The 24,448-nt window shown below is 42.5% G+C and overlaps 1 protein-coding gene across 1 annotated transcript in view; it reads right to left on the minus strand.

Annotated features, from left to right (window-relative positions):
- PDE1C (phosphodiesterase 1C) overlaps positions 1-24,448 on the minus strand; it is a 446,524-nt gene that overhangs the window by 349,481 nt on the left and 72,595 nt on the right. Inside the window, exons 2-3 of the mRNA XM_027840217.1 lie at positions 18,400-18,450; positions 2,248-2,419 (exon numbers count right to left, since the gene is read on the minus strand). Of these exons, the coding sequence (XP_027696018.1) occupies positions 2,248-2,419; positions 18,400-18,450 (223 nt within the window). The remainder of the gene's footprint in view (positions 1-2,247; positions 2,420-18,399; positions 18,451-24,448) is intronic.

A 24,448-nucleotide genomic window follows, 5' to 3' on the forward strand; every position in this document is an offset into this window, starting at 1 on the left:
GCAAAAAAGATTCCTGTTCAACTTTGGGGTATTTAAAAGTGAATTCTCTCAAATTTTTAAAAGGCAATTAATACTTATATAACAAAAATTGTTCCCAAAATTGAGAAAGAAAGCACTCTATCAAATTCCTTCTATGAGACAAATATGGTCCTAATACTAAACCAGGAAAAGATAAAGGAGGAGCATTATAGACCAATATCACTGATTAATATTAGGGCAAAAGTTTTTAATAAAAGCCCAGGAAAAAGATTACTACAATATATTATGAAATTATTCACTGTGATTAAGTTATGTTTATATAAAGGATATAAGGATTCAACATTAGGAAGACAATTCGCATTATTAATCATATTAAAAACAAAACAAAACCACAGGATTATATCAAATTAGACATAGAAAAGCCTTTCATGGAATACAATATTCATTTATGGTTTAAAAAAAAGCATGAGCACAAAAGGATCATCTTTTATGTAATAAAGAAACGTGTATAACCAAATGCTAACACTATTCCAATGGAGAAATCCTAAAAGCTTCCCCAATAAAGACAGAGGTAAAATAAAGATACCCAATCCCCACCTCTATTATTTGACATAGTTCTAGAAGTTGTAGAAATAGCAAATAAGACAAAAGAAAGAAATTAAAGGCAAAAACATCAGCAAAGAAATCTAAATTACCTCTATTTATAGATAACATGATGGCTCATTTAGACCACCTCTAGAAAACCATCAAATCACTTACTTAAAATGATGAATAGCTTCTGTAAAGTAGCTGAACAACCCACAAAAAATGGTTAGCATTTCTGTAAAGCAATAACAAAAACTTGGAGGGTATAATATGAAGGGAAATTCCATCCAAAATAACTAAAAAAAGACATAAAATATGTGGAAGCCAATCTACCACAACACACTCAGAACATCATAATAAATCTAGGCTGATAGAATAGAGGTAGCAAGGAATCCTGTATTGAGAGTTCTCAGACAGAGTTAAGAACAGATAAGAACAGTGATAAGTACTGTAGGGAAACAAACATTGGTCCACAGAGGCCAAGACAAACATTTCATTTTACATGTTCCAGCTAAGTAAAATACCCTAAGGTTAGTTTTTATTTAATCAAAGGATAAATAGGAAAGGGAAAGAAGGCAGAAAACTAAAAATATATGTTTAATTTTGCCAAACAAAGTAGGAAGATTCACATTTGAATTTAAGCAGGAAATTCTGCTCATATTACTTGTTTGATCCTAGAAGCATTCCTTTTAAAGGTACAAGGGTAGAGTAAAGGATAAAGTATAAAGGATAGAGTAAAGGGTAAAGGCACACTTTTCCTCTATATAGAATGAGTATATCATCTACCTTTGCAACCAAAAAACTCATTCAGCCAATTCAGATTGGCTGCTCAAGTAAACCCTTTTCTGTAGCATTCGATAACAACCCCAGTTTAAATACTATTACCAATCAAACATCAAAGCCAATCAAACACCAAAGAGAAAAATCACGTCAATCAAATGCCAACCCTAAGTACCAATGCTAAATGCCACTACCAGTCAAATACTAAAACTGATTAAACACCACCATCAGTTTAATACCAATACCAATTAAATACAACCTTGTTAAATGACAACACTGATTACATACAACCGTCAGTTAAGTACCAACAGCAACTAAATACCAATACAAACCTTTTTTTTTTTTTTTTTGGTTCACAGGAAGCATAGGAAGATTCCCAGAAAAGGAAATGCATTTTATCTGTGCATATCAACAACCATTCTGCAAATATAATCGTACAGATTTGCCTGGAACTTGCCCCAGGTCACTCCAGAACCTGAAGCCAGGTCTCTCGATTCTAGTTTCTGTCCATCAGCTCCACCATGCTATCTCTCAATTAATTACAACTGCTAATTAAATGTCTACACCAATCAAATACAACCATCATTTAAAAAACAATGCCAAGAAAATAGCAACACCAAGTTAATACCAATATCATGACTAATTAAATGTAATCTCTAAATAACCAAACCAACTAAATACCAATACCCAATGCCATCAACCATTTAAATGCCAGTGATATTTTCACAAAACCTAAGAAAATCAAGCCAGGCATCAGACTGCTATTGATCATAAACTTTCATTGCAAACCAATGTTCAGTTAATACAAAAAGATGAACTTAGGAAAAAATGATTTGCTCATCTGAGTAAGAATAGTACCGCCATCAACCAATCAGAGAAGAAAAGTTCCACAATCCACCAAACCTGAATGATGTCTTCACTAAGGCCTCGGGGCTGTCCAACTGGGGGAGCTCATCAGCTAAGATTTCTTCTGGTGCCCGAGGATCACGAACGATCGTTGGCTTTGGCTTTTCCTTGACATTCCCAGTGAGTCCGTCGATAAGAGAATTCCACAAGAAGCTCTGTGATTTGGACCCTTGGATCCAGAGAAAGGGCAAAGATAAAAAAAAAAAAATCAGTCACTCAATAAGCTGCCTTCCCAACACTTGGGAATTTAAGTCATGAAAGAATATAATCCTGATAAACAAGGAATTTTCCATTTTTAAAAGCTGATGGAGGAAATGATCAAAGGCATGCTTACTGGGCTGATGTATTCCTGTTGTAAAATGCCAAGTCATTACCTCTGAACATGCTGAGTCATGTGTACTGCTAGTTTGTAACAGAGAAAATATCCTTAGTCATGATCTGAAAAAATGTCCTGAGTTCGTGTCCCCAGAAAGCTCAATTCATAGCCCTCACCCCCAAAATGTATCCACAGGATCACAGACAGAGCTGAAAGTGACCTCAAAGGCCATCTGCTCTAGCCCCTCATTTTACAGCTGAGGAAACTAAAACCCAGACAATTAAGTGATTTGTTCAAGGTCACACAGGTACCGAGTATCAAAAGCAAAATCTGAAGCCAGGTTCTCTGACTTCAGAGCCAATGACCCAAGTTTCATCAAGTCATCCCTCAAAGTGTACTCCGTCTAAATGTGCCCAGTCTTCTGTATAACCCAGACAAAGCCATTTAATCCCATCGGGCCTCAATTCCTTCAATGGGTTGTGGCTAAATGATTCTTAACCTCTCTCCAGCTCTAAGAGCCAATGAATTTAAGGTGATAAGCTTCTTTTGATATCCAGGCCCTCAGGGCCTTGTCTCACTGATTCCTAAAAAAAAGTCTTTTTTGTACTTTTTGAAAGGTGAGAAAGTAAACGGTAATGACCTGCCACCCTCAAAATTCTGGCTAGTAACCTGGAAAGCTTTGGGGAAACCCATCTATACTTTTCCATTATGGAGTGGCACCATTGGCCAGAAACACTGGACAATCAGAAGCCTACCAAGAGTTGTCATTTTAGGGAATACGTTAGATCTTCAAACAGAAATATTGTGTGTTTTTTTATTATTCAATTGTTTTTGTTCTAAAGTTTTATTCACTCATTTTACAGATGAGGAAACTGAGGCCTCTTGATTTTAAACCACCGTAATTTTCTAATATGCCCTTCCCTCCTCCCAACAGAATCCTCTCTAATAGCAAAGAATAAGAGTTAAGTAAAACCAACTAATAGAGAGACTTCATAGGACAGTGTATGCAGCATTCCATACTTGAGGTCCACCACCTCTCTACACAGAGTACAGATGCATGTTTCATCATGTGCCCCCCAGAACTGTGGCTGGTCATCACATTTAGTCAAAGGTCAGTTGTCCTTCAGTGTTCTTTTCATCTCCATTACTGAAGTCACTGTGTATCATTTCCTCCTGGTTCTGCTTTCTTCCCCCTGTGTTAGTTCATACAAGTCTTCCCGTGTAACTATGAAATCCTCAATATTCATTATTTCTTATGTCACCATAATATTTCATTACACTCATATCTTAAGATTAGAATATCATCCTTGTAAGGACAGGTTGCGCAGTGGATAGAACACTGGGCCTGGATTTGGGAAGACCTAAGTTCAAATCCAGCCTCATTTACTAGCTATGTGATATTGGGCAGGTCACTTAACCTCTGTTTGCCTTAGTTTCCTCAACTGTAAAATGGAGATAATAAAAGCTCCTACCACCCAGGTTTGTTGTGAGGGCCAAATGAGATATTATCTCTAAAGTATTTAGCACAGTGCCTGGAACATAGTAGGCACTATATAAATGCTAGCTATTACTATTATAAAATCATAGATTTAGAGGCACCTTGGGAGTCACCAAGTCCAACCCAGTCATTTTGCAGATGAGAAAACGGAAGCGCAGAAAGGCTAAGTGACTTCCCCAAGGCTACACAGCTAATAAGTGTCTAAAGTGGTATCTGAACCCATCATCATTATCAAACATTTATTAAGCACCTACTATGTGCCAGGCTCTGTACTAAGTTCAGGGGATACAAAGAAAGACAAAAACAGCCCCTGCCCTCCAGGAGCTCACAGACTAATGGAAGAGACAGCATGCAAACAATAATGTACATACAACATATACAGAAGGTAAGTGGGAGCTAACCTCAGAGGGAAGGTACTAGCAGATGGGGGGACCAGCTCCCACACCCCATCCATTGCTCTTTCTCAGCCATTTCCCATTGTCAGTGGGACCACTTTTTATTAAAACTTTTGGAGACCATACAGAGCCCTGAAATTAAGATGCTGGTATCAATGGAACTCAAAGAGAAAATGTAGCAGAGTGGATATGTGGGCTCAGAGGTCCAGCCTTGGACGCTTGAAGACCTAAATTCAAAAGCGGACCCTGATAGGGCTGTGTGACAACTAACAAGTCACTTAACTCTGTGCTCCCTAGCAAGTCTGTAAATTAGAGCCAAGATGGTGATCTGCATCAGAAAAGGGGATTTGTGAACCAGCAATTCCCCTACTGCTCCACCTAGTGCCTTGTGATGAAATTACAGGTCTGAAAAATGCAAACTGAATACTGTGAAATTATAATGACCCAGCTTGGGACCAAAGAAAAGATATGAAGATACACCTTCCTTCCTTCCTCCTCGATGAGGTGGGAGACGATGGGTGTGGAACACTGCAGTTTGCTTAATTGCTTCTCCCAGTCCTGACTTCTTTGTTATAAAGAATGGTTCTTTGAAAGGGAGAGGAGGAGGGACATATTGGGATTTAAAGGTGATATAAAAACAAAAGTTTAATATTTTTGTAAAAAGAAGAAATCACAGATCCAACCCCCTCTCTCCAAAAAAAAAAAAAGAAAAGAAACTCAAAACACCATTATTAGGCAACGAGGTGGGGCGGTAGACAGAGTACTGGACCTGGACTCAGGAAGACCTGAGTTTGATTCCAGCCTCAAACACTAGCTGTGTGATCCTGGGCAAGTCACTTAGTCTCTGTCTACCTCAGTTTCCTCATCTGTAAAATGGGAATAATAATTGCACCTACCTCCTAGGGTTGTTATGAGGATCAAATGAGATGAGATTTGTAAAGGGCTTCATAAACCTCAAAGCACTATATAAATGTCAGTTATTATTATTATTAAAATGAACTTTTTTTTACAAAAGATATAAAACCCCTCATATTAAGATTATTAGCTGAAAATTAATAACTGGCCCTTTGCATTTTGTCTCCTGTGTTGCCTTTTCCTGCCTACTTTACGTGACCACAGGCAAGTCCCTTAACCTCCTAGGGCCTCAGTTTCCTCATCTATAAAATGAATGGCCTAGACTAAATGGTTTCTCATGTCCCATCCAGCTCTAATGCTCCGTTTCTATGACCTGGGACAAGAACTGATGAAACAGTCAGAGGCTTCAGGACCACCACTCTCAGGGGCCTCCCTAACACAGACTAGTGAGTGTGTTGACTGCTTAAGGACCAGCTATCAGTGCTACCCCCCCCAAAAAATAAGCAGGGTTTCCAAGGCTGTGGGCCTTGGACCCCAGGGGCTACAGTTATTTCAAGGGTCTTGGGAATCCCTCTGTGCACCAAGTATTATCAATTTCATTTTTATTTAGCTCCCACAAAGTAGGCAGCGTGAATAATAGGTCTTGCTGTGACAGGTTCACATTATCAATGCTTCATTTGTGTCTAATAAGAAAATTGTTTGTGCAGACTGAATAAATAATGTGTCACAGAATCAGAGAATCATAGATGGAAAGCTGAAAGGGGTCTCAGAGGCCATCAAGGGTGACCCTCCCATATCAGAGAGGAGGAAACTGAGAACACTTGTCCACAGTCACACACCAGAAGTGGGATCTGAACCCAGGTCCTCTGGATCCAAAGCCAGAGCTCTTACCACTGCACCACATTGCCATTTCTGTATCGATGCAATGGAAGCCCAGCATAGTGCCTAGAGAGCTAGGCTTGGAGTGAGAGGACCTGGGTGCAAATCTTCCCTCTGATATTCATGACAGCCATGTAAAAATGAATGACGGAACTACTCTGGTCCTTGAGCAATTCCCTAGAATTTACCTTCTGCAGCCATAAGGATAGAACTGGAAAAGGGCCTTAAAGCCATCTTGGCTAACCCCCTCATTTTACAGATGAGAAAACTGAGGCACAGAGAGCAAGTGACCTGCCCAGGATCACATAGATAGAAGTGTTAGAGCTAGGTTACAATTTGCGGTAATGAAGGAAGCTTTCCCCATCGAAAACAAACAAATTCTAATATATCTGACTGTCTCTGTGTCTTTTGCTTTCTCTCTCTTCTTATCTCTTTCTCTTTTTTTCTCTCTCTGTCTTCTTCTCTCTGGCTCTTTCTCTGTCTCTGTCTCTCTCTCTCTGTGTCTCTCTCTTTGTCTCTCTCTGTCTCTCTCTGTCTCCCTGTCTCTCTCTCTCTATCTCACACACACACACACACTCACACACACACACATACACACACACACATACACACACACACACACACACACACACACACACACCCTGCTCTAGCCCAAACTCTATCACTGAGATTATTGCAATGGCCTCCTATTTGATCCCCCTTCCTCAGTATCACAGAATTGAAGAATGGGAATGGCCCACAGGGACCACCTAGTCCAGCCTGTCTACCCAGAGGGAGTCCTCACTGTCACACAACAGCAGATGATCACCCAGCCCCCACTTTCCTCTGTTTCACTTGGTGCCAACCTTTTGAGCAAACTGGCCTTTCCTACCCCCCCATCTCTCCTGGTTCTGCCTTCTCAGGTCCACACAGAACCAGTCCAATCCCTCCTCCACAGGACAGTCAGCATGTCCCCCCAGTCTCCCCACAGACCCAAGGTCCTTCACCATTGTGGTCACTTCCTCTGGTGCTCCCCAAAGTCCTTTTCAAATTTGGCCTCAAGTCTTTCCACCTTCCAACCACACACCCTTCCGTAAGCCCAGGTCTGACCACTGTTCAATAAACTCTAGTGGCTATTTACCAAGAGGCAACTGGCAGCACCATGGATAGAGCCTGGCGCCTAGAGTCAAGAAGTCAGCTTCGAACATTTGTGTGACCCTGGACAGGTCATTTAACCTCTGCCTCAGTTTCCTCAGCTATAAAAATGAGCCTCACAGGGTTGTTGTGAAGATCGAATTAGATCATATTTATAAAACACTCGGCACATAGTAGGCACTATATAAATGCATATTCCCTTCCCTTCTCTACTACTTCTAGGATCACATGCAAACTGCTTTATTTGGCTTTCAAAACCCTCCACATACTTACTTCAACTTACCTTTCCAATCTTGGTATCCATCACCCCCTTCTGTACACTCTGTGGTACAGACAAACTAGCCCATCCCCCTTCCTCACACTCAGCATGCCATCTCCCTGCTCTGTGTCTTTGCAGAGGCTGTGCCCCATGCCTAGAACGTCCTCTCTTCTCACCTCCATGCCTTAGAATCCTACTTTCCTCCAAAGCTCAGCTCAAATGCCCCGTTCCCACAGCAGCTTTTTCTGATGCCATCTGCTAGGGCCTCCCTAAGAAAGTTATTTGTATTTATTTTACAGACTTGGCATATATTTACATGTGTGTCTGTCTCATCCAATAAAGCATAAAATCCTTGAGGGCAGAAACTGTCTCAATTTGTCCTTGTATCCCCCAGTTCTGAGCACAGGGCCTGACCCACAGCAGCGAGTTATAAAGGCTTGCTGATTGACTGATTCAGGTATGATTAGTCAGCCTCCAGGTCACCTGCAGGAGCAGCTCAGAGGATTTCCAGCATACACACACACACACACACACACACACACACACACACACACACACACACACTTCTGCCTCTGGGCCCAGGAATAACCCATTTTTCCACCTACACAGAAACTGGCCAAGACATCCCTACACATCTACCTTCAGTTTTACTGTTGCATGTTAGGTCCCAAATCCTTGAAGTTTGGAGGAGGGAGAAGCCCATAAAATTTGAAGAGAAGCTAAATTGTTACCTTATTTTCTTATTTCTTAAATGCTTAATAAATGTTTTTTTTCATTCCTTTGTTTCTTTCTTTTTGTTTTTTTTAGGCAATTGGGGTTAAGTGACTTGCCCAGGGTCACACAGCTAGTAAGTGTCAAGTGTTTGGTCTGAGGCCGGATTTGAACTCAGGTTCTCCTGACTTCAGGGCCAGTGCTCTATCCACCGTGCCACCTAGCTGCCCCCATTCCTTCATTCCTTCAACAGAGCTCCCAGCACAAGAAATAACGTTATATGATAAAATATGTTGTTTATAATGTATGTATCATATGTGAAATATAATACAATTATCATAATCTATTATAATGATATATAATCTATATTACAATCTAATAATATATAACATTAATTATATATTGTTATATTATATGCAATAATATATAATACATTGTAAATCTATTACATGTAATAAAATTTTACATATTATGATTATATTTATATTGCATGTAATTTGTATGTGATATTTAATAATGATTTGATTTAATATCGTATTTAATATACCTCCTACTCACGGCGAACCATAACTTCCCAAATGGAGATGTCAGGCCAAGTGTTGGGTTAACTTAAGACTCCGCAGACCTTCCCAGACATATGAGAAAACTCACTGAAAACAAGCCCCATTTAAGGAACAGGAGCTGCTCTCTTTAAACAGGCTGTCTGGGCTGGAGGCTTCTCCTGACGAGCAGGGCATTGACAGGCAGGCTGTTTCTGCCACCTGGTGGTAATATTATGGCATTACACTCTTGGTGGACAGTCCATGAAGCTGGCCGGTCTCTTTTTCCCTTCAAGATTATTATGATGCCCTGCATTTAACATATGTTGTTCTTTCTTTAAGAAAGTCACGTGATTTATAAACCAGGGAACCAGAGGATCAGAGATGAAGACTGATGCCCATCTCCTGCCAGATAGGTGTGAACTTAAAATGTGCCGGGGAGAATCTGTTTTGCTGGACTCTGCACATTTGCTGGAAAGGTTTGATTTTTCTTTTCTTACCATTCAACTGGTGTAAAGAGGTGAGAGGAAGAGATAATAAAAATTTAGAAAATTAATTAATCTACTTTTCACAAAAGAAAATAGTATTGTGTACCAGGAATATGCCCTGAGGTGCTCCCATCTGCTCCTAAGAATCTAAGTCTGTTTGTAGTAAAGGCAATGCTGGACTTGGAGTCAGGAAAACCTGGATTCACATCCTGCCTCTGATATCTATTAGCTGTACAACCTTGCACAAGCCACTTCAGATCTGGGAGCCTCCCTTTCCTCTTGTGTAAATTGAGGTCGGACTACTCCACATCTCTACTTCCTGGCTTCCCTGACTTTCCTCAAGTCCCAGCTAAAATCCCACTTCCTACTGGAGACCTTTCTTGATCCCCCTTATCCTAATGCGTCCCCTTGGTTGATTATAAACTTGTCCTGTCTACAGATCTTTGGTACATAGATGTTTGCCTGTTGGGCAATGACAACCTTTTACCTTTCTTTGTATCCCCAGCACTTAACAAAGTGCCTGGCACATAATAGACATGTAATTGATGTTTATTGACTGACTGACTGATGGACTGACTTCCAAAGTGCCTTCTAGCCCTAAATCTATAATATTACTATCCAACTACCACAAAGAGGTTTGAAAATAGTGGTCCTTAAACTATTCTTTTGCTCACAACCCAGTATTATCTTTGTTCTAAGGAACCAGGCACACAGAGAAATCATAGAGGTTCACTTTGGGTGTGTGATTGCCAGTGCTGAGTTCCACACAATTCATGGCTCACCTAGGCAAGTCTATAATAAGACATATATCAGACACCCTGCCTGGATACTTTGCTTTTCCAAGGATCTCATTCAAACCCAAAGAAAATGAACCAAAAGCCTTCGAGCAGAAAGGCAAAGTAGGCACTAGTAAACATCAATGTCTTTGATGAAGATACGCACAGCATGATTGGACAATTCAGCCAACTTTTGTAATGGAGCAAAGCACTGGATAGAAAGCTGAGAGGAATCAACACTGTCTCTTTTTTGGACTAGACCTGTGGTTTTATTGGTCCTGGGAACTCTTCCTGGATAAATTATCTCTACCATTGCAAGTTATGGTATTGGGGCAGTGACCACAATCACTCACATTTGTATGGGGCTTTAGGTGTGCAAAGGGCTTTCCTCAAAACGACCCTGTGGCACAGGTATTGCAATTACTGCTTTGCTAGGCAGCACTTTTGTGGTCACAAAGAACTGGAAACAAAGAGGATGCCTGTCAATTGGGAAATGGCTAAATAAGTTGTGGTTCATGAATGTAATGAGATATGACTATGCTGTAAGAAATGATGGATAAGATTTCAGAGAAACACAGAAGATTGATGTGGAATAATTCAGAGTGAAGGAAACAGAGCCAGGAAAACAATTTACATAATGACTAAAATTTTATGGAAAGAACAACTTAATGACGAGAAATTACCAAGACTAAGCTTAACCCTAAAGAAAAAACATGAGACATCTCTCCCCCCATTCCTTTGCAGATGTTGGAAGGGGGCAACCCAGGGAGCTCACAGGCACAAACATGGCTTGTAAAATGTTAGCGAGGAGATACAATGGATGGGAGTCAGACACTTCCTATCTGTGTAACCCTAGGCACGTCACTTAAACTCCATCACTTAACTGCCATCTGCCTCAGTTTCTTTATCTATAAAATGAAGATAATAATAGCACCTACCTCACAATGTTGTTGAGGATAAAATGAGACAATATTTGTAAAACACTTTGCAAACCTTAAAAATGTTAAATAAATGCTAGCTATTACTATTAATGTTGGATTTTTTTTCCCCAATATGTTGATTGGTTTTGCTGATTTTTTTTCTCTTCCTCCTCAAAAGAAAAAAAAAAAGAAAGAAAGAAATCTTTGTCATAAAGGATGGCTGGGAGTGAGAGGGGAAAGAATTTGGGGAAAATGTAGGTAATATAAAAGCAAAAGATATTAATAAAAATCTATTTTTAAAAGGAAAAGGCCAGAGCAGCTAGGTGGCGCAGTGGATAGAGTTCCAGCCTTGGCATCAGGAGGACCTGAGTACAAATCTGACCTCAGACACTTGACACTTACTAGCTGTGTGACCCTGGGCAAGTCACTTAACCCCAATTCCCTAAAAGAAAAAAGAAAAAAAAAGGAAAAGGCAGCTCTAGAGGATAATAACCACATCCTTTTTAGACCATCTACACACACTAATTAAGCCATTGTTGGGAAGCTGAACCAATGCACTTACCACAATGAGGAGGCCAAAAGAGGCCAGAAACCACCTTGGCCAGCAAACACTGGCCCTCCCTACTTGACAGTGACGGATGAGAGGCAAGGGCAGCACTAGTTTTAAAAATAAACTCATTTTCCAAATGTTAACAAAGGAAAACAATGGCAGATTACGAGCAGGGTTGCTTTGCTAAATAGCCAAGAGCTGCAGAAAGCCCAGCATGAGAGAGGCCCTGCTAGACCGGAGCGTGGCAAGAGCAGTTAGAGATGAAACTGGCAGGAAACTAATCAGATCAAAAGATCAAGCCAATCTGTCAGCATTTCTGTTCCTTATTAGTTACGATGGAATCTGGACTAACACCTCCATCCCTGACACGCTACAGGAAGCAGAAATGTGACCAAGGAAAACCACCAGAAGAACTGCAAAGCCAGGCCAAGCACACACTGAAGGGATTCAGACTGAAGGGAACATAATGTTGAGAGCTTTGAGGGATTGACTGTCAAGGTACTTGAAAGAAGGAAGGATAGTAAATTCTTGTTCTCATCCTGTACTCTTTTCTTTGGGGGGGGGGGGAGTTGTGTTTTGTTTGCTTGTTTGTTTTTTAATGGAGAGGTGAACCAGATGAGAGATCAGGAACTGGTTGGATGGCCAAAGCCAAAGAATGATCATCAATGGTTCAATGTTGACATGAGAGGTCTCCAGGGGAGTGCCCCAGGGATCTGTGCCTATGCTGTTTCAGTGACTTGAATAAAAGAATGGTGGAGGAGCAGCTAGGTGGCGCAATGGATAGAGCACTGGCCCTAGAGTCAGGAGGATCTGAGCTCAAATCTGACCTCAGACACTTAATACTTACTAGCTGTGTGACCCTGAGCAAGTCACTTAACCCCAATAGGTTCACCAAAAAAAAAAAAAAGAAAAAGAAAAAGAAAAAGAATGGCGGGCACGTTCATCCAGTCTACAGGGGACACAAAGCAGAGAGAACTAGCTAACTGATTGGTCAACAATGTTAGGATGTAAAAAGAATCTTGACAGACTAGAATGTTGGCAGATGACAGAGACAAAAATGCAGATAACACAATACAGTCAGATAATATGAACTGGAAAGGAGAGTTTGCTGACTGATGGGGGAGGGGGGAATTAGGGAGGTCTGGAAGAGGCATTGAGCACCGAGGACACAAATACAGACAGAAAGAAAGGCAGGTCTGCCCTCTAGACTCTTACATTCTAATGGGGGATGGAAGACAATATGTACAAGAGAGCTAAAAAAAATGGTGGGTTGGGCTAGGGTCAGGCATGATAAAGAAAGTTGGGAGAGTCAGGAGTGGAGCTGAGAGAGGAAAGAAGCTGTGGCTGACCTGGGGCTTTCCCTACAATGGCAGTCTGCAGTCCCCCTTCCCTCCACCCCACCCCACCCCAATTCTCTAAGACTACAAATTACAGAACAGTTGTCAATAGGCATTGGTAGAATTTCCTCATTGGATGTTCCCTACATGAAGGAAACAGGTCCAGAATGCACCTGCCCCCACCCCCACCCCAGTCTCTAAAAAAATCTGTTGTTGTTTTGGTTTGGTTTTTTTTTAATAACAAACACTGTGATTTCTGCTGAACCTCCAAAGGAGAGACAGTGAGGTATGGTGGAAAGAGCCTGCTACCCCTGCCATTGACTATGTGAGTGATTCCAGTCTCTATATCTGCAAAATGAAGTGGTTGAACTAGATGCCCCCTTCCAGCTCTACAGCTATGACTTTTTGATATGAACTGCTTGACCTTGATCAAGTCACTTACCTCCCTATGACTCAGTTTCCTCATCTGTCAAATAAGGTTCCTTTAAGCCTGCTGTTTGGTCTCCCTGCCCCAAGCCTCTCCCCACTCCAGGGACTCCTCCACTCAGCTGCCAAAGTGATCTTCCTAAATACTAAGTCTGACAGCATCATTCCATGCCTACAATTCTCTCCCTCCTCTTCTCCCCCTGCTGGCCTCCCTGTCTTCCTTCAAGTCCCTGCTAAAATCTCACCTTCTATAGGAAGCCTTTCACAATCCCTTTTCATTCTAGTGCCTTCCCTGCATTGATTATTTCCTATCTAACCTGTTTAGAGTTTGTTTGTACAGAATTATTTATGTGTTGTTACCCTCACTGGACTGGGAGCTCTTTGAGGGCAAGGACTGTTTGGCACCTTTCTTTCTATTTTCAGACTTTAGCCCAGAACCTGGCCCATGGCAGGCCCATGGCATGTTTACTGACTGAGTGATTACGAATCCAATGCAGTCCATGAGGGAAAAGCTTTGTATACAGAAGGGACTTCAGAGAGAAACCAGCCTGGCCTCCTCATCTCATCCAGAAAGAAACTAAGGCACAGAGGAGTTAAGTGACTTGCCCAAATACAGCCCTAAAGAGCAGCATCTACACAGCACCCTGAGCTTTGTAAAGCACTTTTTGTATGTTTGCTCATTCCATGCCCACAGCCATGTGAAGACTGTACCATTACAATGCCCATTTTGCAGTTAAGTGACTCGCCCCCGGTCTCACACACACAGTAACTTCTTGTTCAGTCCTTTCAGTCATGTCGGACTTTTCATGACCCTGTTTAGGGTTTTGTTGGCAAAGATCATGGAGTGGTTTGCAAATTCCTTCTCCAGCTCATTTTACAGATGAGGAAACTGAGGCAAACAGGATGAAGTGACTTGTCCAACGTCACACAGCTAGGGTCTGAGGCTGGATTTGAGCTCAGATCTTCCTGACTCCATCCTGCACTCTATCCACAGTACCAGCCAGCTGCCCACAGTAACTATCAGGGGCTAAATTAAAATTCAAGGCCCTTAACTCCAAGTTCAGAGCTCTAGCCAGCCACTCCATCAGGTAGCAGCCAGCTCCAGAGCTGAAAGGGACCTCAGCAGACATCTGGTCCAACCGCCTCATTTTAGAGATACAGAAACTAAGACTCAAGAGGATAATTAGCTTGTCTAATGTCATACAGATTGTAAGCCAGAGAATAAGGATCTGAACCCACATCTTCTGCAACCATCCATCCCAACAATCTACATCTAGTCACCAAGGACTTAAGGAAAAATAGTATCCAAATCTAGTCCCACTCACAGATTCAGGTCTGGAAGGGAGCTTAGAGGTCATAAACTCTACATTCTCATTTTACACAGAGGGAAACTGAGGCCCATTGAAGTAACAGAGATGAGGTTCGAACCTAACTCCTTTGATTCCAAGGCTGGTGTTTATCCCACTGCACTATACTACCCCACCCCTGCCACCAATGACCCCAGGAAGGCTGTTTCCAATGAGGTACACTGAGAAAAGCACCAGGAAGAAATGTGACATTAAAGCTACTCCTTTCATGGAGGAAGCTCTCTCTGTCCTTGTCTAGGACTCAGTGTCACCAATAATTTCCAGGATCTAGCTTGTCATCAAATGAATGGATGAATGGATGGAAGGATGGATGAATAAATAAATGGATAGATGAATGGATGGATGGATGGATGCATGGATGAATAGATGAATGGATGGAAGGATGGATAGATGAATGAATGAATGAATGGATAGACAGATGGATGAATGAATGAATGGCTACATAAATACATGAATGGATGAATGGATAGATGAATGGATAGATGAATGAATGAATAGATGGATGGTTGACAGATGGATGAATGGATGAATGGATGAATGGATGAAAGGATGAATGAAAGAAAAAGCATTTGTGAAGCACTTACTATGTATCAATGACTGTACTAAGAGCTGGATGCCATTCCAATTCAGTGAACTGAATTCCAAGGTTGCTTTTTCCCTCCCCTCCCTTCTCCCCTCAACTTTTAGTTTGCTCCTAGTTACATTTTTTCATCTTGATTTGTCTCTTGCCTTCTCTCCTGACCTCATTCACATTCTACCCATTCTTAGCTTTTTTCTTCCAAACAGCCCTGTGAATTTGCAGGCACCTGTTGGAGCTCATTCTGAACTGAGTGGCAAACTTCCTATTGATATATGGAAACCCCTCTTCCAAGGGACATTTCAGCCTCACAAATCAGAGCTGGAAGGGACCCTCAGGGATCCTCTAGTCCAACCCTCTCATTTTATAGATGAGGAAATAGAATCAGCAAGGTGAACCAGGTCATCCAGGTAGAACTACTGGAAGTAGGTGTTGATCATTGGATCATAGATAGAAAAGATTTTAGAGGCCATCCAGTCTGACCCTCTCATTTTACAGATGAGGAACTGAGGACCAGAGACAAGGACTGAGGACAATGACTTGTCCAGGTTCACACAGCTAGTAAGTATCTGTCTAAAGTTGGATTCAAACCCAGGGCTTCCTAACTCTGATATCCTACGATAACACATTCCAACCAAATTAGCATACATGCTGTTCTCCATAGACAGCATTCAGTCTCCCACCTTCATGCTTTTACATAAGCTGTCCCCCATGCCTAAAAGCTTTCTCTTCCCACCTCTGCCCTACACAATCCCTAAAATCCTTCAAAGCATAGCTCAGATGCCACCTTTTGAAGGAGACCAGTCCCATTCTTCCCAATTGTGAGTGCCCTTTCCCCTCAAAAAAAAACCACTTTGTATTTATTCTATACAAGCCTTAGAGCTGTTTTAAATCTCAATAGCCTAAAAATGGCACTAAGACTTTGGGGACGCCCTTGACTTGGATTTGCTTGTCTGTAAACACATTGTTTCTCCCAAATAGAATGGAAGCGCCTTGATGTCATGGCTGTTTTTGTTTTGAGCCTTATGCCCAATGCCTAGCACAATGCCTGACACACAGCTGATGCTCATTGTATGTCTGTGGACTTGAAGTGGATAACAGTGGCTTTGGACTGAATCGGACAATGAGATAACAGCTGGATGCACCTTTTTCAGCACAGGGTGTTGAACTCTGCAGAAGGAAGGGGGCTGGGGATGGGAACGTGGATGGGGCTCTCACAGATATTCGTCATCCCTACTGAACTGGGGGAGGCAAGACTCATTTTGGAAATAATGATTCCAGGTGGGAGGCCAATGAATAATGTCGAATGTGGGTAGCTAGGGCTTCATTACACAATTTTTAAAATTTGGAGCAATTAAGTCTCCTTCGTTATCATGCATTTTCTTCAAATTTGGGTAAAAATAGTTGCAGGGAAAGCAATCCAAAAATGGTGAGACCAGAAAGAGAGAGAAGAGGAGAGGAAGGCACATGTTAGAATAAGCCCTTTGACAAAGTCTACTGGAAAGCCTTGCAAGTTAAAACTCAATTGCCCAGTGGGTCTGTGATCTCATCCATGTGGATGTGCCCACCAATGATCCAGGTCTCAGCCCACCTTGGTCAGCAGATCCTGGGTGTCTTTCCTCCAGGCCATGCTATAAGTTCACCCTGAGGTTCTACCCAAAATGCTGGGAGCCTTCCCCAAATTCTCTAACAATTTCTCTCTTTTCCTTAGACCCTGCATATCCCATGGGAATGTGCCCTGGACCCAGCTCTGCTTAATCTATGAAGTAGACCACTAGGTGGTGCTACAGTAGATGGAGCGCTGAGCCTGAAGTCAGGAAGACTCATCTGACTAGCTCACTAGCTGTGTGACCCTGGGCAAGTCACTTTAACCCTGTTTGCCTCAGTTTCTTCATCTGTAAAATGAGCTGGAGAAAGAAATTGTGACCTACTCCAGTATCTTTGCCAAGAAAACTTCAAACAGAGTCATGAATAATAGGACACAACTGAATAACAACTTGTTTTCTTCATTCACTCAGGAGGAACCATTGGGTCCCAGTCCAGTGAAAAGGCAGACTGACCTAGAAAGCATCAGGGTTCCACTGGCTCCCTACTCCTATGAAGGGAGGTGGGCTGTACGCCATCTGTAGATCTGGAGCTAGGAGAGATCTCAGAGACCATCAAATCCAACCCCCTCCCTTTACAGATGAGGGAACTGAAGCCCAGAGAAGTTCAGTGATGCACCCAAGGTCACACAGGTAGAAAAACAGAGCTAATTTACTCCTAGATCCTCTGGTTCCAGATCCAGAATCTTTTCTACTATATTATACTGCTTCATTATCCTTCAGCACAATTATACTGAGGTCCTTGCCTTCTCACAGGGAGTGGCAGAAGGGAAGGCCATCGCAGGAGAAAGCAGAAGGGGAAATGACTCATGAATCATGTGGATCAGGGAAGGCAGACATTAGCCAAACAAGAGCAGAGGTATAACCAAGGTGAAGTGACTGGGTCTTTGTCCAAAGGCATCAAAATGTAAAGGAGCTATGTTTACTTCTAGTTAAGTCTCGCCTGAGGCAAATCATCTCTCCTCCCCATTCTGGTTTTCTGTCTATAGTCTAAATTTAGAGATCCTTCAAACCCACTTGCCACATCATAAGGAACATAAAAGGTAATATTGTCCATAAAACATTCCAAGTCACCTGAGGGAAAATAGCCTTTTTAAGTAGCTCTGAATTTGTTAATCAGACACATTTTGGCATTGTTACTGATTGGGCCGTTTCCTAAAGAATCATTACTAGGAATCCTTGAATGTGAAGCAAATTGAAAGGGCCTGTCCTGATCTTACATAAGGGTTAGGTCAAGGGGAGACAGTCCAACCAAGAGTACAATCATGAGTGAGTCTCCTTTCCCTGCCCTAGCAACTTCCAATTCAACAACCTTGCTTCCAAGCCTCTTCTAGGGCCCACCTCCCCCAAGGTCCCCACAGGTTCGTGAGCCAAAGAAAGACGTCAAAACATGATATGCAAGGATGGCAGTCTCTGTCCTGGCACAGGGAAAACATTGCCCCCTCTCCCTCATGACATGCAGCTATAGGATGAGGATTCCCAGTAAGAGGGCAATTATAGCAGTGAGACTGTACTTACGAGAGAAGCGAGCGAGGGGTCTGGCAGCCTTGTCTCCTGCCTCATTTGCAACTGGAAAAAAGAGAGAGAAAACACACTTAAGATCATGGTACATGTTAGAAGAAAACGAGCCAACCTAAATCTAAGTAAATAGACGACTAGGGCACTGCCCAATAATTATGTCCTTGAAGTTGTTATGTTAGTCAAAATTTCAAAGGGACCGTCTGTTCAAAAACTATAGCAGCATTATCTAATTGCAAAAAATAATAAATAAATAGATAGATACGTAGATACATAGATAGATAGATAAGTGAATGAATGAATGAATGAATGAATAAATAAATAAATAAATGAAAGAAACAACCTAAATGTCTAACAGCAGGGAAATGGCTAAAAAAATTGTGCTACATTCATGTAAAGGAATACTATCATACCCATAAAACTGAGAGATATAACAAACACAAAGATATCTGGGAAAGTGTTTGTGAAAGTATAAGAAAGGAAGAAGACAGGTCCAAAAGAATGTGGTGCACAAGACCTCCAGTGATCCAGAAGGAAGGAAGAAGGAGGAAAGAGGACAAGTGGACAAGAAATGCCTAAGCAGCAAGGAACCCCGATCCTGAGTTGGAAGGGCCCTTGGAGGTCACTGAGTCCTCTCGTGTGGCATACAAGGAAAGCGAACCCCAGAGAGGAAGCAACTTTCCCAAGGACCAACCATGTCACCACCTCCCTGGGCTTCACTTCCCTCATCTTTAGAATGAGGGATAACCTCTAAGGTCCCTTTCAGTTCTAGATCTACGGCACAGGTAATAAGTGATGGGGGCAGGACTTGAACCCAGATCCTATGGAGATTTAGAGGGAGTAATAGAGAAGTGCTGACATTTTATGTATTAAAATAAATATATTTACATGTAAAGAATTATAAAGCAAGTTTAGCTGGTTATATTGCTGTTAAATATTATGTTTATAATGAAACATCTAAAAATAAGACTGATTTTCAGGAGAAGCCCAAGGAAATTGGAACACTACCCACCACAATCCCCCCTCCAGCTGCCCCGTTCCCAACCTCCACCCCATACCCTGCCGGGAAGGCCTTCTGCCCTGGGGATCTCACTCTCTGCAGCCATGACTGTCTCTCCCAGAAAACCAAGCTTCACTTCATTCCCTCATCCTATCTGGCCACCCCTTGCCCTTCCCAGTTCTGAAATCATGATCGGTTCTACTCCCAGGTCTCCATCCATCTCCCCAGGGCCCTACCCATCATGCCTATAGCTTTTCAGACCAAAGGTGCCCTAGGTGGCCCCCACCCCACCCCCAGGTTTGTTGTTTCTCCAAGTAGAATATAAGCTCCTTGAAGGCAGGGGCTGCCTTAACTTTTAAGTTTTTGTCCCTGCTTTTAGTGCTTTTAGCACTTAGTAAGTACTGTTGCTGTTCAGTGCTGTCCCACTCTTCATGCCCCACTTGGGCTTTTCTTGCCAAAAATATTGAAGTAGTTTGCCATTTCCTTCCCAGCTCATTTTATAGGTGAGGAAACTGAGGCAAACGGAGTCAAGTGACTTGCCCACAGTCACACAGTTAGTAAGTGTCTAAGGCCAGATTTGACCTCGTGAAGACAGATTTTCCTGTTTTCATTGCTGGTGCACTATCCACTGTGCCTCTTAGCTGCCCCATAGTAAGTGCTATATAAATGTATTTCAATACATAGATATACATATATTTAAATAGATGCACATATACATATATATACATGCATACATATATGCATATATGTATATGTAAATACATATAAAACTATTACCTTATATTTCATTTCCATTTGCTTATTTACATATGTGCATGGACACACATAAATGTATATTCCTATGTACAGATGTGTGTGCACATATAGATATGCATACATACACATATGTATGTGTGTACATATAAAACTATTACCTTGCAGTTCATTTCTCTGTGTTTGTTTACATAGGTATATATACCCATAGATGCTTAACAAGATAAGGATTATCTTTTTTCCCTCTCTGTTCATATCTCCCTCCATATCATCTTGCAATCAAGGCCATATGCCTTTTTTTGTCCATGTTGGAATAAAATCATGGACAGGAAAGGGACTGTGAGCCCATCGAGTCCCACCCCTTCATTTTACAAACAAAGAAACTGAGTCCTAGAGAGTGAAAACGACACATCTAATTGGGGGAAGAGCCAGGATTCAAACCCAGGTCTCCTGTGCTGTCTTCACTACTTACCCCAGATTGAATTGCAACACACAAACTGACCCTGACGCTCAGAATGAGCAGTTACTCCCAAAACTATTCCCATGTATTTAGTCTGTAAAACCTTATTTATAGGCATATTGTCTCCCGGATAGAATGGAAGCTCCTGGAGGGCAGGGATGTTTCATTTTTAGCCTTGTATCCCCAGGGCCTAGTACAGTGTCTGGCACATAGTAGGCACTCAATGGATGTTTCTTTATTGACGGATTGAACAGAGGACTAAAGTCAAAGCAAATGTGAGGACCTTAGAAGATTTTGCCAAATGACGCCATGCTCTCAATCAGGCAACAGATCGGACAGAGGGATAGAGCCTGGATTTATGATTGCCTTGGCACAGGGAACTCTCTGCTGAAGAAATTCCTTCTGCTAATGCAGGTCAGCGCCCGCTCTGCAACGTTGGCATCTTAGGGTGTTACCTAGAGGACAACGAGGTTCTGACTCGCCCAGCATCACACAACCATTATGTGTCAGAGGTAGGATTTGAACCCAGTTCTTTCTGACTTGAGGCCAACCCTCCAACCACTAGACCATCCTGCCTTTCACAATGAATAACACTGAATTCACACAAAACAGGAACAGCACTGGTTTCATTCTGACAACAACATTCTTTACACAACAGACAAGCTTGAGTGTGTTTGTCCATAGCCTTGTTCTGCTCGGCCCTAGAGGCCAAGAGCTGGTGGTAATCACTAGACGTTGGAGAGAGGCAGATTTCAGCCCCATGGAAGGAAAGGTTTCCTGCCCACTAGAGCTATCCAAAAGTGGAACAAGCTGCCCACCCCTAGACATGGTCCCCCTTCATCAGGGGTCTTCATGTGGAGGCCAGTGGGGTGAGGGGAGACGGAATTCCTGAGGACCTGAGGGCTGGGCTGAGTGACCAAGCACAGAAAGAATGTCAGGATGTCAGGGGTGAGGTGGACCAAGCCACACCTGAACTCACCTCACTCCTCTGATCTCCCCACCAAATGGTTGTCTGGCCTTCGTTTAAAGATGCCCAGTGACGGGGAGCACACTACCTCCCCCACTCAGCCCTTTATACTTCTGGACAGCTCTCATGGTTAGGACTTTTTCTTTATTTCAAGCCTAAATTGGCTTCGTTGGAACTTCTTCATTCTGCCCATGAGGTCCAAGCAGAAGAAGGCCACCCCCACTTCCATACAACAGTTCAGTCAACAAACATTTAGGTGCCTACTATGTACTGGGCATTGTGCTAAATGCTAGAGATAAAAAGAAAGGCAAAAAAACCCTGTCTTTGCCTTCAAGGAGCTCCCAGTTCAATGGGGGAGATCACCTATAAACAACTGCGGACAAACAAGACAGAGAGAGGATAAACTGGAGATAATAAGAGCCCTTCAAGTGTTCAAAGTCAGGCTTGTTGACCACTGCTGACTCTGAGATTCTGTGATATACATGAAATCATCCCCAGGGGACAAGACCTTAGGAATGCTTTACTTTGAGTTTAAAGACAAATCAGGCTCAGATTTCTTAAGAGTCTAGTCAACATGGGGGATTGTTAGAGTCATGCCCACCCTCTACTGATGTTTTAATAAGCCTAGTCTTTGGCTGGAAAAAAAAAAGACAAATCAGAGCAAACACAATATGTGAGAGACAACAACTTAGCTTAGAAAACACATTTTGCAGACTATGCCCCAAATGGAACCATCACCTTGACTCCCAGGCTAAACCATCTTCCTGAACCCCAATCTCCATCTACGACTGGCTCCGGCCTTTCAATCTTCCAGGTTCTCCATCTCAGAGTCATCTGGATTCTTCTTTCCCCCTTGCCTTCCTTATCCCATCAGATCCCAAATCTTACTGGTTCAACCACCATAATATTCATTCCTCTTCCTCACTCCCAGGACCATCACTCCAGGCCAGACCTTCATCCCCTCTCCTTTGGACTATTCCATGGCCTCCTGATCCATCTCCCTGCCTCCTATCTCTCCCCACACAGGTCTCATCTTATCACTACCCAAGGCTCCAGTCTCTCCCAAGAGGGACTGTTGTTCAGTTGTTTCTCAGTCATGTCTGACTCTTTGTGATCCCCTTTGGGGGAATTTTCTTGGCAAAAAATACTGGAATGATTTGCTGATTCCTTCTCCAGTTCATTTTCCAGATGAGGAAACTGAGACAAACAAACTTGCCCACAGCTAGTAACTGTCTGAGGCTGGATTTGAACTCAGATCTTTCTGACTCCTGGCACTGTATCTACTACACCACCTAGCTGCCCTTCCTTGCCTCCAGTCCACTACATAAATCCCTGGCTCTCCAATTTTATCGTGTATCTCTTCCCTTCTCTGAGGCTACATTCTAGCCAAAGTGACTCCTTCCCTCTTCCCCATATATACAATGCTCTATCTCCCATTTACATGCCTTTGCTCAGGTCGCCCCTCACGCCTTTAACCCTGACCCCACCTTGTCCCTTGGCATTTCCAACTTCCTTCAAGGCTCAACTGGAGTCACTTTCTGAATGAAGACTTTCTGTGACCTCCCCAGGTTGTTAGTGATCCCCAGACCCCATCTGCCACACCTGAGCTGAGCCTCGAAGGAAGAGAAGGCTTTTGGGATGGAAAAGTGAGGCAGGAGGACAAACCTTGCCTGTGAAATTACAAATACCAACTTACTTTGAGCACATTTTTCATTTCCTTATCAGTGCACATGTTGTTTTTCCCAATAGAGTGGAAGCTCCTTGAAGGCAAGGGCTATTTCACTTTTCATCTTTGAATCCCCAGCACCTAGCGCTCAATAAACAAATATTGAATCAAATTGAGTTTTAAAAAATAGAGCTTTAGGACAAAAGAAATACTTCACAAATGCTCAGTTTACAGAGCATGAGAAAGGTCTTCAGCCCTGGGTCAGAAAATATAAATTTAGAACTAGAAGGGACCTCAGCTGTCCTCAGCCCTCATTTTACTGATGAGGAATCAAACTGGGAAGCTAAATGAGTTGCTTACGGTCCCACAGGGAGTGTGCAGCAGCATCAGAATCTGAAACCAGCCCTTTAAGTATATTACTGACATAGCCAATGTCTAAGTTTAAGGAATTGAATGAAACCAACTTTACATTCAACAGCTGTATTCATATCTTCCAAACATGGGATTTCAATAGTGTAGAGAGTTTCCAAGTATGAAAATTCCTTCTGCCAAGACAGAGCAACGTTTATTCTATAACTTAAGTCTTGGAATTACCTGGGGCACAGAGAGGTTAACGACTTGCCCAGAGTCACACAGCTGTGTCACAAATGGGTCACAGACAGGTCTTGAACCCGGGTCTTCGGTGATGTCAGTGTGGGCTCTCTACCCACTTGGCCAGATAGCCTTTCCTTCAGGTCATTGGCATAAGCACCATCACCATCACCTTGTAATTCTGTAATGAAACTAAAGAACCAGCAGGTGGCGCTCACTCTTCATCCTGGCTAAAGCATTTTTAATCCCACGACCTGTAAAGTTAATTCTCCACCTTCTGTCTGCTGGAGACTCCCTGTCCAAGAGCCTTTCTTACGGGACACTTTATGTCCCTGAGCCTGATGAAATGAAGTGAATTCCACCGAGTTATAAAACCCAATTCAAAGGGAGCCCAAAAAGTATCTTTAAAAGTCTATGTACATTTCTGCTGCAGTCACTGACCCTCCTGGACCAGCTCTGGCTCTCTCCTCTCTCCTCTCTCTGTTTCTCTCTCCCTCTGTCTCTGTCTCTCCCTCTCCCTCCTTCCCCCCCTTTCTCTCTCCTTCTCTTTCTCTCTCTGTCTCTATCTCTCTCTGTCTCTGTCTCTCTCTCTGTCTCTATCTCTGTCTCTCC

Source organism: Vombatus ursinus, unplaced genomic scaffold (genome assembly GCF_900497805.2).
Source record: "Vombatus ursinus unplaced genomic scaffold, bare-nosed wombat genome assembly UNPS02014840.1, whole genome shotgun sequence".
NCBI lineage: Eukaryota > Metazoa > Chordata > Mammalia > Diprotodontia > Vombatidae > Vombatus > Vombatus ursinus.